Source organism: Poromitra crassiceps (assembly GCF_964638095.1).
Source record: "Poromitra crassiceps genome assembly, chromosome: 23".
NCBI lineage: Eukaryota > Metazoa > Chordata > Actinopteri > Beryciformes > Melamphaidae > Poromitra > Poromitra crassiceps.
In genome coordinates this window covers 15483919-15499215 of record NC_139639.1, presented here as the reverse complement: position 1 = coordinate 15499215, position 15297 = coordinate 15483919, and the positions used below count along the sequence as shown (strand labels likewise).

The 15297-nt window shown below is 42.0% G+C and overlaps 2 protein-coding genes across 3 annotated transcripts; one reads left to right on the top strand and one right to left on the bottom strand.

Moving 5' to 3' along the window:
* The first annotated feature begins 620 nt into the window (after positions 1 to 620).
* On the top strand, positions 621 to 7513 carry mier1b (mesoderm induction early response 1b, transcriptional regulator). Of its 2 annotated transcripts, none has more exons than XM_083659608.1 (12): positions 621 to 641; positions 791 to 939; positions 1062 to 1247; positions 1358 to 1484; positions 1632 to 1699; positions 2398 to 2470; positions 2796 to 2947; positions 3058 to 3139; positions 3740 to 3834; positions 4294 to 4340; positions 4863 to 4990; positions 5384 to 7513. In XM_083659608.1, the coding sequence occupies exons 2-12, from the start codon at positions 838 to 840 to the stop codon at positions 5701 to 5703; spliced, it is 1380 nt and encodes a 459-aa protein (XP_083515734.1). In that variant the 5' UTR covers positions 621 to 641; positions 791 to 837; the 3' UTR covers positions 5704 to 7513. The 2 variants fall into 2 exon arrangements, with proteins under 2 accessions (XP_083515734.1, XP_083515733.1); XM_083659607.1 differs by having other exon boundaries at positions 4213 to 4340.
* A 1095-nt stretch (positions 7514 to 8608) lies between these two features.
* On the bottom strand, positions 8609 to 12551 carry LOC310796769 (nucleotide sugar transporter SLC35D2-like; the record flags this gene model as incomplete). The annotated part of the gene is made up of 13 exons (XM_083659005.1): positions 8609 to 8748; positions 8902 to 8954; positions 9065 to 9147; positions 9244 to 9322; positions 9711 to 9778; positions 9997 to 10089; positions 10469 to 10571; positions 10895 to 10963; positions 11074 to 11145; positions 11249 to 11316; positions 11447 to 11533; positions 11639 to 11672; positions 12367 to 12551. The coding sequence occupies 13 exons, from the start codon at positions 12549 to 12551 to the stop codon at positions 8738 to 8740; spliced, it is 1005 nt and encodes a 334-aa protein (XP_083515131.1). The 3' UTR covers positions 8609 to 8737.
* Positions 12552 to 15297: the final 2746 nt, after the last annotated feature.

The window sequence follows — 15297 nt, the reverse complement described above, 5'->3', positions numbered from 1 at the left end:
TTGAGACAATCATGTTTTGTAAACTTCGGATTTAGCTAACGTAGCAGCGCTAGCCAAGCGCCAGTTAGCTGGAGCGCTAGCGTTGTCCCTCGGCTTTTCCTTTAGATAGGACTCGTCCATCCTAATAAACATATCGGTCACGTAGCGGTAGTTGGAGGCATTAACGTTACAGTTTTGGTGTATTGTTTTTTGCCCATTATTTGTATCCTGTTATTAGCAAGCTTAACTTCAACGCGTTAGCTTAAGGAGAATTAACGTTAGCTTGCAACTTGTAATACAACGCAAGTTACATTATGCTAGCTAACTTAAGTAGCGTTAAGCGCTCGCCTGCTCTGAGTGTGTGCAAGCAGTAAACACAAAACTTGTTGGTTATATGATCGTACTTTGTTACCAATATACTGTGATGCCACTTAGATTTGTCTGTAGTAAGTTATGTCACATTGGTTTTTGTTCGTTTCCTGTCAAATTGAATCAGCCAGCTTTTTGAGGCCATATAAGTTCAGGCGCGCTTTTTGTGCACTCCCACTGTCCAGTGTGGGGGTTATCCTCGAGTCACCCTAAAATGTCATCTTGTATATCTGTGGCCGTTCATTAACTTATTTTTCTCGTTTTCCAGCCCTCCTTCGGGAGTCCGAGCCCAGGTACATAATTTTAAAGCTTTTCTGTTGCTGGTCAAAATCATTAAAAGTAATTATATCCAAACTGTGATGCCTAAGTTAACAATTATTCAACTTGATGCTTAATTTGATGTCTATAATTTCCTTATGGAAATGTTGGGTTATTTTCCTAGGAGGTTCAGCAGGTTCCGTTGACCATGATTTCGACCCCTCGGCAGACATGCTTGTACACGACTTTGATGATGAACGCACCCTGGAGGAAGAGGAAATATTGGAGGCATCGGATGAGACCAACGTCAACGAAATTGAAGATCTTGCGCGGGTGAGTTCAACTTCCAGCACGGTTTTGTTTTTGTTGGCTCTACCCAGTAAGTGTTTGATATGGGTTCTCTCCCCCAGCTTTACAGTACAGCAACCAGCATCACTTTTTTTCCTCTTCAATAGGAGGGAGAGATGCCCATTCATGAGTTGTTGAGTCTATATGGCTATGGAGGTAGTTCACCTGCAGATGAGGATGACGAGAAGGATGAAGAACTTGAGGAGGAAGAGGAGGATGAGGAAGAGGAGGAAGAAGAGGACTTGGACAATGATGAAAGCAGCAGAAGCACAGGCGAGCTGAAAAGGAATGAGGTGTGTCTCATGAAGCTCCTGCAAATGATAAAGCTTCCAAAAACGTGGATGCTTTTCTGACTCTGTGTGTGTGTGTGTGTGTGTGTGTGTGTGTGTGTGTGTGTTTCCAGGCTGAGGGAGTGAAAATCTCATCAATACAGGATGAGGCCCAGGCAACCTGTGAGGTCCGCACGCGCTCAGTCAGGTCCCTCGGCACGGCGGACCTTATTCGCACACAGAAACTCAAATACTTTGAAAGTATGTGCCAGCTTCTCTCTGTGTTTCTCTCTATTTCCCTCTTGTGTCTACTTCTAGGAACTGTGTGTGCTGGTTGCATGTTTCAAAACGACGTAAATTGTCCAGAATATATAGGGAAGGTTAAATGAATATAACATTGTGTTTCAGACAACAACGATGCAGAAGAGGAGTCAGAGGAGGATGAGGACTATGTTCCATCTGAGGATTGGAAAAAGGTACAATAGAGCCTTTGAATCTCAGACAGCTGTACTGTGAGATGACGGCTGGATTGACACAATGCTGCCAAAGCCATTTCTCACTAGAAAGGAAACATGGCTCACCTTTCGTACTCATTTTCTTCATCAGTTGAATTTGCAGTTTACAGTGATTTCAGGAATTACGTGTGCAGTGTCAGTTTACATGTTTGTTCAATGACAAGAAAATGTACTTTGAAGATAAGAAGTGAAGGAATTTTCTTAGTGATTTTTAAAGATTCAGTTGAAATCGGATGGAGAATTCATTGAGAAATAGACAAAGAATTTAGGTGTGCAAGCAGGTTTCACAAATTACTCTAATAATAACTGTTGTCATCTTCACTTAAAATTGCGTAAGCGGGCGGTGTTAGTCACGATTTTGCGGCGTCTGTTAGTCACGATGTTGTGACATCATCAATGATGTCATAAATCAATTGTTTTAATCGGTGATCTCATAACTCATGTCTATTTCATTCATGACATCACTGATGATGTCACTGATGCCTTGATTTATGATGTCATCAGTGACATGAGTGGTGTCATAAATCCCACAACATGTTGCGCCCATGGCACATCGTCTCGACCCTGGAAATTGACACGCACAAGTTTGCTAGTATTCCAAATGAGTCTTTAATAATAACTGTCTTATACCCAATCTAAACTGTGTTCAACCTCAACAGGAGATCATGGTGGGCTCCATGTACCAGGCAGAAACCCCTGTGGGCCTATGTAAATATAAAGACAATGAAAAAGGTACGTTGGCTGTGTGTAGTCTTGCAGTAGTCAGGGTTCCCACGGGTTCTTGAAATCTTTGAAAGTATAAAAATTCTCAGTGTTCTAACAGTAATTACCCGTGTCTCAAACTATGCCGTGATGGGTCCTTGAATTTGAGGGAATTGGGCCTGGAAAGTCCTTGACTTTGATGCTTAAGAAGGTGTGGGAACCCTGATTAATGTACATCTGCACGGCTAGACTATAACAAAGACGAATGCTTCCTATCTCAGCCCCCAAATCCATGAAAGTTTTTATGGTGTAAAAAAAGGTTGACATCTCACTCGTTCTGTTTTCATCCTCACAGTGTATGAAAATAGTGACCAGCTGTTGTGGAACCCCGAGTGTCTGCCTGAAGGCAAAGTGGTGGACTTCTTGACAGAGGCATCGAGGCGAACCGGAGAGGAGAAGGGAGTGGACGCAATCCCAGAGGGATCCCACATCAAAGACAACGAACAGGTGAGAGGAGCACAGCTCTTCTAGCAATAGTTTTGGATCAATACAAATGAAGCATGAAGATGCTTGATTGTATTTGCGCATCGTTAACCCGATCCTCTGCATCTCTGCAGGCATTGTATGAACTGGTGAAATGTGACTTTGACACAGAGGAAGCTTTAAGAAGACTGAGGTTTAATGTAAAAGCAGCTAGAGGTAAGCAGACTGTCGAGACAGAATGTTTGACACACTTTCATTTCCTCAACTGATTTCACGGAGGCAACATGTCTGTTTAGGGCTGGGCCATATAGCAAAAAACCAATCAATATAAAATGTCATAGCGACTGTGAGAGTGGTTTTGTCCATATCGCTCAGTCTTACAAGTGAACTGAACATTTAGCTCACTTTGTAGGAAATACCAAGATGTCATTTATATCATGTATCGCCATTCAGCCTGAAAATACAGAGGGGTGATTTTTGGCTTATATCACCCAGCCCTACTCAAGATCTTTGTTGTCGTCAGTGGTGGGGGGTAATGTGTTAGAGTACTAATTGACCATGTTAGTTTTTCAATTGTTGTAATCTGTTATATTTTAAAGTTAGAATGCCATACTCATTACTCACTTTTTCATGGATACACTGAGACTTCACAAAATGTTTGGTCATGGAAATTTGGTTTAGAGTCATGGAAATCCACTAGTCAAAATGTGTATATGAACCCTGTAGCCCGGTGTTTTGTACATTGGTCAGCTGAGTTTTACTTTGAGAAGGATTGAAATGCAGCTGCAGCATTAACACCTTTCTTCTCCACAACAGAAGAGCTTTCTGTCTGGACTGAGGAGGAATGTAGAAATTTTGAGCAAGGACTAAAAGCTTATGGGAAAGACTTTCATTTAATACAGGCCAACAAGGTAAGAGAAATCTCAATCCTACATCAACAATTACCTGATTTAAATAAATATGGCATGTGACGTGTGACCATAATTTGATAACATTGAATCTTTTGGATTCTGACATTAATTTGACGTCTGTGTTCAAGTTGTTGTGTTTTGTTGTTATGTGGTGTGATGTGTGCTCAGGGATGGAATTGGCTCCATTTCAACCTTGTGGCATTTTGAGACAAATCAAATTTCAAAGTTTGGGAATTGAGGGGGCTCTGTGAGTCTTCAGACTTTTGTCATATTCCCAAACCCTCATTTGAGTTGTCTCTGAGTTGAAATTGAACTGAGTCCATCCCTGCAGACAATGGTAATAATGACTATTTCGTGTCTGCTGAATTAAATTTTCAGGTCAGAACTAGGTCTGTAGGAGAATGTGTGGCCTTTTATTACATGTGGAAGAAGTCTGAGCGTTATGATTTCTTTGCACAGCAAACCAGACTTGGGAAAAGGAAATACAATCTTCATCCCGGTGTCACGTAAGTTATTTGTGAAGTTGCTCAAAGTTTTTCTTAGATAATTTGCAAATGCATTGTTAATATCAAATATGCTGAATTAATGCTAGGAACCAAGTGAAATAGTTTCATTTTGCCACGTTTTTTTGTTAATATGATTCAGATCTGGTTTATAGCTATATTATTGTCAATGCACTCTTCACTGGTGTTATGGGGTGATGGAAATGGACACAAATACTGTGCTCCCATTCAGTGTTGGTTACAGGGTGTATATGCTGCACCTAATGTGTTGCAACTTGCAAGGCTGTTGTGTTTTATGTTCAATATTGTTTCAAGTATCCCAGTAGGTCAGTTGTATAGCTCAGTGATAGTTGTCAATACAATACATCTTAGCTGGTGTGATTTTCTAGTATTATCGATAGGACCTTGCTGCAGTCGTTGCGTTCAAGTTTGGGGGAAAAGTCACAGCCCCTGCCCCCACGTATGTTCAACCAGTGCAAGAGTTGAGCTTGTGTGTAACGGGGCTGTGTGCTGCTGTGTCATCAGAGACTACATGGACAGGTTGCTGGATGAGACGGAGAGCGCTACGTCCAGCAGGGCAGCATCGCCCCCTCCAACCACCTCCAACAGCAGTGCCAGCCACTCAGAGAAGGAGGACAGCAGCAGTCAGAATGGTGAGCAGATATTTAATGACATAAGACATGGGTGCACTGCACACACAGGCCTTGAAAGTCTTAGAAATGTCTTAATTATTATAGTACATAAACTCAAGCTCTTAAATGTATTTAAATGCATTCAAGTTGGATTGAAAGCATTAATGTTGATGTAGGAGAACATTCATTTAAATATAATTTTGTGGGTCTTCTCGGTTTCTTTGTGCAGTTTTCCTAGTGTGAAATTATGGAACTCCCTTTTCATTTTCAGTTGTAAAATTAATCTTTATTTTAATTCTGGCATTAAAAACACCTTCAAGTTCTTGATTTCTTAAATTTAACTTGACACTTACAGACACCTCACACCCCATCATAGACTCTAGCCACTCAGTGTTCTCCCTCTTTCTCTGGCAGGTATTGCGAGCCACGTGTCCAGCTCAGCAGAAGGCTCTCAGTTGCCAGTAGCAAATCAAATCAAACCTGAGTCGGTCCAATCCAACGGTCCCTCCCATCCTCTGTTGGATGCTCCTCCTCCTCCTCCCGCCTCAGACAACGACTCCAACGGCTGCACACAGCCCAGCGCCCCCAGCCACGACCGAAATGGTTCTCTGGATCCTCACCTGGACCACAGAGACGCCGCCGTGGCGTACGACAGGCCGCCCAAGAGGTACAGGACCGAGGCCGAGCCGCTGGGCCAAAGTGAGGTGGAACCCTCCAGAACGCAGGAGAACTGAAGGCTCAGCAGATGGGGCCCATAGATGCTGATTTGGGACGGGGGAGCCAAACCCCCCACTCAACCCTCAAGCACAGCAGCTACTTGGAGCAATGACTCACTCTTAAGATAAGGTCAAAGGTCACTGAAAAACATACCTTGAAGAGAACAACCAACCAAACCCCAGCTGGTCCTCCAGTGTCGGAGGCACGGGCAGCGGCCTGATTGTAAAGGAGCACATGTTGGCCCCCCTACCCACCTACTGACCACCCGCCTACTGCCCGCCCCCAACCGCCTACTGACTGCCCCCACCCGCCTACTGACTGCCCCCACCCGCCTACTGACTGCCCCCACCCGCCTACTGACTGCCCCCACCCACCTACTGACCGCCCCCACCCGCCTACTGCCCGCCCCCACCCGCCTACTGACCACCCCCACCCGCCTACTGACCGCCCCCGCCCGCCTACCTACTGCCCCCACCTGCCTACCTACTGCCCCCAGTCCAGCAAAGCTCATCCCAAAGTACCACAGCTCCACCGACTCCTCATCCCCCGCTAAGACCCGTCATTCTACAAAACCTGCTCTTCTACCCATCATCTTTATTCCCTTTTTGGAGACTGATCTCAAATTTTTTTGCCAAGAAAATGTTTTGTTTTCCTTTTCTATTTGTATTCAAAGAAAAATAAATCACCTGCGATATTTTTTTACACAAGAGATATTTATATTTTTTAAGAGAGAAAAAAAAAGTACTATGATGGGTATTTGCTGTCCAAGCCATTTGAACATTTGAGGAAATAGGCACGTCGTTTTAAAGGGTTATACTGCATATTACTTAAGTTGTCAAAAAGAGGCAAGGTAGGCAAACGAGTTAGGTAGGCTGGCGCTGTTGCTAGCTCACTTTAGTTGCACTTTCATTGTATGTTGATCTTTATTGATAAGGAGTGGTGACGCAACCCAGCAGCATTGCATTTCCCGCTCCCCGTATTTGGCCTGTACCACGTGGCTTTATGTTTGATTCTAAAAAATAAACCAATGGGTGAGCCGCCCACCCCACCCCCCCACCCCTAGGTTTGTTTGTGTAAAGCAGCTGACATCAGTGATGTCCTGTATTATAACTCATCGGCTAGAAGATCGCTGTATTTTTGGATTTTCATAGTCAGCGCTTTGCTCGTCTCCTTGTTTTTACTAGACAGAATGTCCGTGATTTTTAATGTAAAGTTTGTATAGATTTCTTATCTTGTGCAGTTGGTACACATTTTTGATAACTGTCTTTCATCTTGTCTGTATTTTATTGTACAACCTCTTGTTTTTGTTGCTCTAAGATGGGATGTTATAAACCGTAGCCATTCCTTTTTCCTCTCCCACTGGCAGCGTTTCCCATTCCTGTTTGACCTTGTTCATTTTCTGAAATGTTTGTTGCAAAAATAAAAACACTCATAACTCTTGTGTATAAACCCCCCCCCCCCCCCCCCCCGACATAGTGTAATGTGCTGCTTGCCTTTGGTTAGAAAGCTGTTCATTCAAAGTGCTTAAGTTCAGGGCAAAGGATTCCCAGCGGTTCACATAGACCACTTTGACATTGAGGCGTGGTTTGGAAGATCTGTATATTTTTTTGGTTCAGTAGCTGTTCTGTTTAAATGCTTCAATGTTTTACTTTGTACTCCAGCTTTGAACTTACATTCACAAATTGTTACGGTAAACAGTTTGTCTTTAATGCCTCAAAATGTTGATTGTTGATTCATGTAGTCTTTTTCGTTCCCCTTTTCTTTATGGACAAATGCCGTGTTGTAAGTTTTTCTCCATAAAATGACAACATGAATAAAAATGAAGTGTATACCAAGCCTGGCTGTGAATGGGAAGTGTTGGCTAGATTTAATAAAGGGTAACACTTTACAACGGGGGCAGCAACCTCTGGCACACGAAGGGTTAACCACTGGCATGGCAGCGCACAGTAGCAACAAGTGAGCAATTGAGATTTTTGGTAGAAACTAGGCTTGCCCGCTGTGCGGGCTTGCAGCATAAAGCATTAAATTGACAATGTACATGTGTGATATGAAATAAAATATAATAGCCTCCGAAAGTCATGCCAGCAAAAAAATATGCCTCTCAATTTAGTTTATTGCAATAGCTGACACCCAAATATATTAAATGTTATATCTCTATCCCATAGAGATGAACACAGTGTCTATCTCTAGAGTCTATCACATCTACTGTATATCCCATAGAGATAACTCTATCACATCTATATCCCATAGAGATAAACACTGTTTTCTCTATGGTCTCAGTCTGGCCCGCTGACTTAAAGATGGATACAGTCTGATTATTTAAACAATCTTTGAGCAACAGTTGTACCAAAAGTTTGTAGCTTTGTGTTGTGGAGGAATCTTACAAATTGGACCTTGATAGTATGCAAACACATGGAAAAATGGTCATGGATTCTTTTACCATTAGCCCACATAAAACAATGTAAGATAAATCAAGGTCCGAATGATTGCAGTAGCTTTGAATTTAGGAACTGAGATAGATCTGCAGTCTTATTGAGATTATTTTAGATGTATTTTGATATTCCAAACAGTGCAGAGACATGTTGCAGCAACAAGAAAATCTTTAGAAATTATTTTTTATTCGCTTCTCAAAAATATTTACAATCATTAAGAAATAATGTAGTAAAAAATGTAGGCATCTCATATGTACTGTAATAATGTTATAGTATAGGTATGTAATAGAGAAACCCTGAAATGATTGCAACATTACAACACTGACAAAATGTTTCACAATGAAATACCTAATAAATCACCATTATGTATAATCACCAATCATATGTAATCACCATACTGTATGTAACACACACACACACACACACACACACACACACACACACACACACACACACACACACACACACACACACACACACACACACACACACACACACACACACACACACACACACACACACACACACACACACACACACACACACACACAATATATTCTGTATGTTCTGGTTCAGTTGTTTCCACTCCAGGAACAAGATGTCTGGGTGTGACTCTGGTTTATGCTTTTTCTGTCAAAATTAGATGCAAATATTTCAGAAACCTGTTCTAAGCACACTCGATTTCATGCACATTACTCCATAATCAATCAAACACAAAGCCTGATGGCACACACGTATAGTGAAGGAAGGTTACTACTAGATATGTTCACTTGGTTTTCTTACTTGATTGTTCCTGTGTGAAGGTGATGTAGGAGTACACCAGGCTTCCAGCGATGCTGCGGGGAAGACAATGCAGAAGATTTAGCTGCAAAATGATAATATGCTGAAAATATCAGATTCTTTCAAACAACAAACTACTACAGCACAGTTAGAAGGGGTTTCTTACCTGATATTTAGACCAATAAAGTTGGTCCAGGTGAATATGTAGTCTCCACCAAACACCATTCCAAGGTATGTGATGAGAATATTCTGCAGCAATCACATAAGGAGTGGCTGCAGACATCAGTATTCCTCTTTGGGAAGTTTAACGACCAATTAGTGGACTGAACCGGACTGACAACTTACCTTAATACAGCCCACAATGGAGGTGGTGAGTGCAGAGTTATACTGGGTGCACAGCACTATGGAGTACATTAAAATGAACCTGTAAAACAGATTGGAGAGCTGTTAGACATGAAGCACACCATGAGATGTTATCTCTTAGTGGTTTAATGGTTCTCAACGTGGGGCCCGGGGACCACCAGGGGTCCTCGAGGGAGGTCCAGGGGGGTCCCCCAGCAGATTGAGGAATTATTCAACTTCACCATTGTTTCATTCACAAGAGAATGTGGAAGAATGACTGTTTTGATCATAGTTTTTTTCTGTTATCTCTCTACCTGCAATACAGAATCCTATCTAACAGTAAGAAATATACTCGGATGGATCCGAGATACAAAATGTCATCATGGGGGTGGCACTAATGTGGACTAAATTAGCGGGCCTTGATATGAAAAAGGTTGAGAATCATTATTAGTGAATTAATGTGAACTTACCCCATAACACAGGAAAGCACAAACTGGACAGCAAACAGCATGTCGGACCATCCGTCAAACGCCAACGCCTGTGCACAACACGCACGAACGCACGCACGCACGCACGCACGCACGCACGCACGCACACACACACACACACACACACACACACACACACACACACACACACACACACACACACACACACACACACACACACACACACACAGGTTCTATCACAGCAAAAAGGCTGTAGTTGTCAAGACACTGAAATTAACTAGGAAACCTCGTCATACAGACACCTTACCATGTGCAAGTCCCCTGCATAGTATGCGTATGCCACAGTAGGGAAAACCATGATCAAGGCATTGTAGTAGAGAATCCCATACTTCCCCAGCTCCTGTGAGAACAACAGCACACAGACTTGGAGAAAATATATATAGGGGAATAGGGGGATGTGTAACAGAGTGAAACAGCTTAAAGGAACACAGCCGATTTTCTACCAGCTCTGCATCATTACAAAATCAGTAGTACATGTATATATGCCTGCATATATTTTGCATTCACGTAGTTTGACAACTATTGAGAGTTGATTTGAGTTAAGTGGACCAGTGATGGCATTCACGCACACATGTCATCACTGGTCCACAACTTAACTCAAATCAACTCTCAATAACGGTCAAACTAAATGAATGCCTGCAAAACGTTATAATGATCTGGTTGAAAATCTGCGGAGTGTTCCTTTAATGGTGAAGACGAGTGAATAGCAGCTACCTCACCTTGGAATCAAGTTTCTGCTTCACATACGCCCCGTTGGCCGCAGTCAGAACGTTGTTCAGCATGATGAACACATAGCCTTGCAGGTCAAAGGCTAAATCAGCACTACAAACAGAGAACATCACAGAGGGAGGTCAGCAAACTCAGTAGTCTGCTGTTAACATGTATGTTACATTCTGATGCCACGATAAAACACTTGGTTGTCAATTTATTTTGTCCAAATTCAGAATTCTATTATTTAGAAAAATGAATAGTCAGATAGTCACAATAGACAGTCTGGAAACAAATATTTTTCCATACTCTCTTTTCCTTTTTCCATACTTTTACAGGCCTGGAAAATACTAAAATCAAATTCCATACTTTTCCATACTTGCATAGGAACCCTGTATTTAAGTGGAGTTGAGTCTTTCAGAGAGTGGACATCTCACCTCGCAGCAATAAAAGCACCAAAGATCATGGCAAACACTGTGATCTTCACAGACCTGGAGAAGGTCTTTCTGTGAGGAAAAGCATCAGGATGTTATAGTTGTGCAATGTAGTCCAAATAACCTGCAGGTGTAGGGGAATTGTGGTTATGCGGCACACGGAAATATTAAGCTAAACTTACTTCAGCAACAGTCCCTCAAACACCATGGTGAGAAGAATAGAGAACCTCCTTAAAACGGTAAACATGGGCAGACTAGGACAGGAGAAAACAAACTGTCATGTTCTGCTGCCTCATATCAGTGACATGAAGTTACAATATATAATAAAGATGAGGTCATGGCTGGACCACTTCTTACTTGAGGCGTTGTGTCCCAAATAGTCCTGATATCTGATTCCCAACATACAGGAGAGGTAGAGGAAACATCTGGAAAGACAGTAAATAAAAAAAAAATCGTTTTGATTTAGATATAGCTCCTCTCCGAGTTGTGTCTGTTGATCTATTCTGAGCCAAAGTGAGAGAACTGAAGCTTGTGGTGTATTTGACCAAACCTCACCTTGTTAGGTATACCCAAATCCATATCTGGAAATGTGATAACACCTAGCGCCTTTGCAGTCCTCAGGACTACTATTGTAGCCAGCATCTGCAAAATGATTTGAGCAGGTAAACACGTCAGTTTCTTGTTTATGTATGCTATGTGGATAGGGATCGCTGGTCATTTCAATTGTGAATGTTTAGAAAAGCTTACTTGACCAATTCCAACACATGTTGATGAGGGAAATCTGCAATGTAGACAGACAATGATATGAGTGGAAGTAAATAGGGAAAATACAGAAGCTCTTTCCCCCACCTCCCTTCCTCCCAATCTTACCAAGAAAGCAGAAGAAAAAGCACAAAAGTATTAGCATCAAACAAAACTTAAAGTCGTAAACGTAAAAGCATTAGAATAGCCCATTTCAGAAGCTGTCAAATAATTGTAGCAAGTACAATATATCCCACTGTCACTGAAATGTAGTGGAGTAGCCTAGAGCAAAGTAGCATGAAATGGAAATACTCAAGTAAAGTACAATGCTACTTCTAAAGTGTCCTTAAGTAGGCTACACAGTACTTGAGTAAATGCATTTTAGTTCAGTTACAGTCCACCACTGGGAAAACTGACCACATTTCAGCAGACAGAATCAATGGCATTATGCTTAATCTTTTGATTCACTAAATCAATAAGTGCCATGACTCATCTGGGATAATCCACTTCATTCATTGACGCCATACTGTGTGTTATATACATAGACTGTATAAAGAGATATAACGTTACTGTTTCTGGGCATCCTTTCAACATAGTACCCGTCATTAGCATAACGCTGTCTCTCAATTATAGATGATGGATTCACCTCCGCTGTCACCTATCAGGAGTCTCGCTTGCCAGACTCCCTTCACCTATCATCAGGGTGGTCCAACGTCCAGCCGACGCTGCCTTACCTGTAGCTGGTGAGGACGCTTTTGTTGACAATAACGATCAGAAAAGAGCTGAGTCCATAAAATGCAGCAGCCAACAGCTTCACAAACACCACCGAGCTGTCGTCTGCGTCTCTTTTAGCATCGTCTTCGGTTGATACTCTCTTATTTGAGAAGTTTCTGTCACGACGCTTGTGCACTTCTGCCATGACAGCTGGGCGGGGTGACTGAAGTTTGTGCACATAGTTCATATCGCGAGAGCAGAAAGGACGAACATACTGAACTCGAACTGTGGTTTTGGAGCTTTAGTGAAAACCTTACGGTCTGAAAACCGCTCAATGTCGCCACCGTGTGGACTGCATTGGAATGTGCTGGGGATAAACTTCCTGGAAACACACCCCTTTACCATCATTTTACAGAATCTATAAATAACAGAATCTATAAATAACCATCTCACATGATGTCAGTTTTTAAATGCCAGTTAGAACACTTTACACAATAACCACCCTCCATTTTGAAGGAGATAAAAAAATGACAGCTGTTCTACATGGTACATATTAGTATTTACATTATTGCTATTTAAATATTTGTTATTGAGGATACCCATTTCTGAAGGTGTTTTGGACTGAAATAGCACTAGATGTACCACTGAGAAAACTATTTTAACACATCTGAAACTATCCAAGACCAAAAGCTAACATCCAACTCGAAGACCTTTCAAAACCTTGCATTTAATTTAGGATGTTTTAATCACAGTCCAAACCCTTCTGGACCCAAGTTAATATCCCCACCCCAATCTAAATTGGATTCAGAGGGAAATGGAGTGGTTAAGGCCTCCCCATAGGGTTTCACAAAATGCAATAAAGAGTCCACAGCACATTTGTTTACACCTTTAAAATCACAGTATTGATTTCACACAACCCAACAGTCGTGGGCAGAATACATTAACACCTCTAAAGCAATTTATTAGAACAGGGATGTTTGCAGAGAAGTTTTACCGTCATGTGGCTCAAACAGTCCTACAAGAAAACTGCTCCGGCCGTCTGTATATCAGTGCATCACCAGCAAGTGTTTCCAGAGCACAGCATATAAAGCTTTCAATTCACTTGAGTCCCATCTAGTCACCTTCCCCCCCAATGAGAAATGCACCCATTTTATTAAAATAAAATGCTGGCTGGAAACGCACAAACAGGGGGCTAAAAGCACCATTAGCTTACATTACATTCTGTAGCTCTTGATTGGTCCACAATGACCGGCAACATTTCTTTCAGACAAATGATGCAGTGGTGCTGCTGTACACTGGAGAAGGGGAAAAAAGCAAATATGATTACAATAGGGAATAAAAACATAAAAACAATCTGCAGAGTACTGGTGCTGATAAAAAAAAAAAAGCCCAAGTGCTTCTGAGATCTAAAAGACATTACCAATACTCTAAGTGCAAGATATGTCCGTGGTCTACCTATCATCATTCTCGCCTAGATTGAAACAATCACTTCTTAAAATACAATGTGAACTACTTCAGGCAAGAACCTGCCGCCGTTCGAGAGAAGGGCAAATTCATAGCAGAGGAATACGTAAACTCTAAGTCACTACCTGTCAATTCATACATTCGCCCTCTCACACTTTGTTGCACTCACACACACGCAGACACACATACCCTTAACAAAATAAAAATACAATATTTGCTTAGTGGTCCTGAAGTTACTAGTAGTACAGTCTGTATGACCTAAGAGGACCAGCCTAAAGAGATATATTGGGCCCTGGGACACCCTGAAAGCACAGGTAGCACATCCGGATCAGGGGATACAAAGCATTACTAACCACTGGTCCACCGAAAAGAGGCAAGCTATCAAAAAGGGAAAGAGGCCTTTACTTTCACTGCACAACAAGCAGAAAAATACCAAGCTTTAGTTGGAAGAGCCCAGCAGATTATGTGCAATATTTGATGGAATCATAGCTTTGTCGATAAAAGCATGAGCTTTGGCACACTGTTAGAGCATGCCCTAAAGATGATTTTTGGCTATACGAGGGATCAGCGTGACGTCACAACAACAAATCACCGCAGAACACCCGGAACCCGCAGCAGTTAACTAGTATGAGTTGTGCCAAACAAACGTTAATATCTCAAAAACTATACATGACATCGCTTATATTTTGACATTCTGAGTGAGAGCAGACGTAGCTCAAGAGTTTTATGTATAATATATGCACGTCGTGTTAAAGTTGTGTGAACTGTCGCAGTTTTGAAATTTTACACCACACTGCTGGGGCTAGAGTGAGCACTCAAAAGGCTCGCTCCATAGGGTTCCATTGCCGTTTCCACCCGGAAACGCGGTTTGCTTACAAAAATGCTGCTCGGCTGATCTTGTTGTTGATGTCAGAATACATCCGTGTGTTCTAAACGGAATAAAGATATTGTTGTAAAAAAAAAAAAAAATGCAGCTGCCATTTGGGGGGGGGGGGGGGGGGTCACCTATGCGATGTCCCTATAGCCAAAAATCATCTTTAGGGCATGCTCTGACAGCGTGTCAAACCTCATGCTTTTATCATAAAAGCCACAATTCGTTGACATATCTGGTGGACTACAAGTCCCTTTGCCTGGCTACCCGTCCTGAATTTGTGCCTCGCAAAAGAAGGGTAGTCAGGAGAAGAGTCGCGACACTTCAGATCCATGTTCAACCATACTTCACATACATCACTGTGTATTACTGGGGGGGAAATATGACCCCATAATACTGAGTTGAAGTCATGATGAGGAGAGTGAACACAAAAGCTTCGGGAGGGGGGGGGGGGACGTGCACACTTCAACCTAACCTGCGGAAATGCATATATTCAAGCAGCACAAAAAATATCAATGAAGTATGCATAACCTCAAACAAGAAAAAGAAAAAGGAAAACAAAAACTGTATGAAAACATCCCTGCTTTCACGTCCCTAAATACAAAACTTCTACCAA

Coding starts and splice junctions, on each gene's coding strand:
- mier1b (XM_083659607.1), top strand. CDS start 838: ATGCTTGTACACGACTTTGATGATGAACGCACCCTGGAGGAAGAGGAA. Junction 940..1,061: donor AAATTGAAGATCTTGCGCGG/GTGAGTTCAACT, acceptor CCTCTTCAATAG/GAGGGAGAGATGCCCATTCA. Junction 4,341..4,862: donor AATCTTCATCCCGGTGTCAC/GTAAGTTATTTG, acceptor CTGTGTCATCAG/AGACTACATGGACAGGTTGC.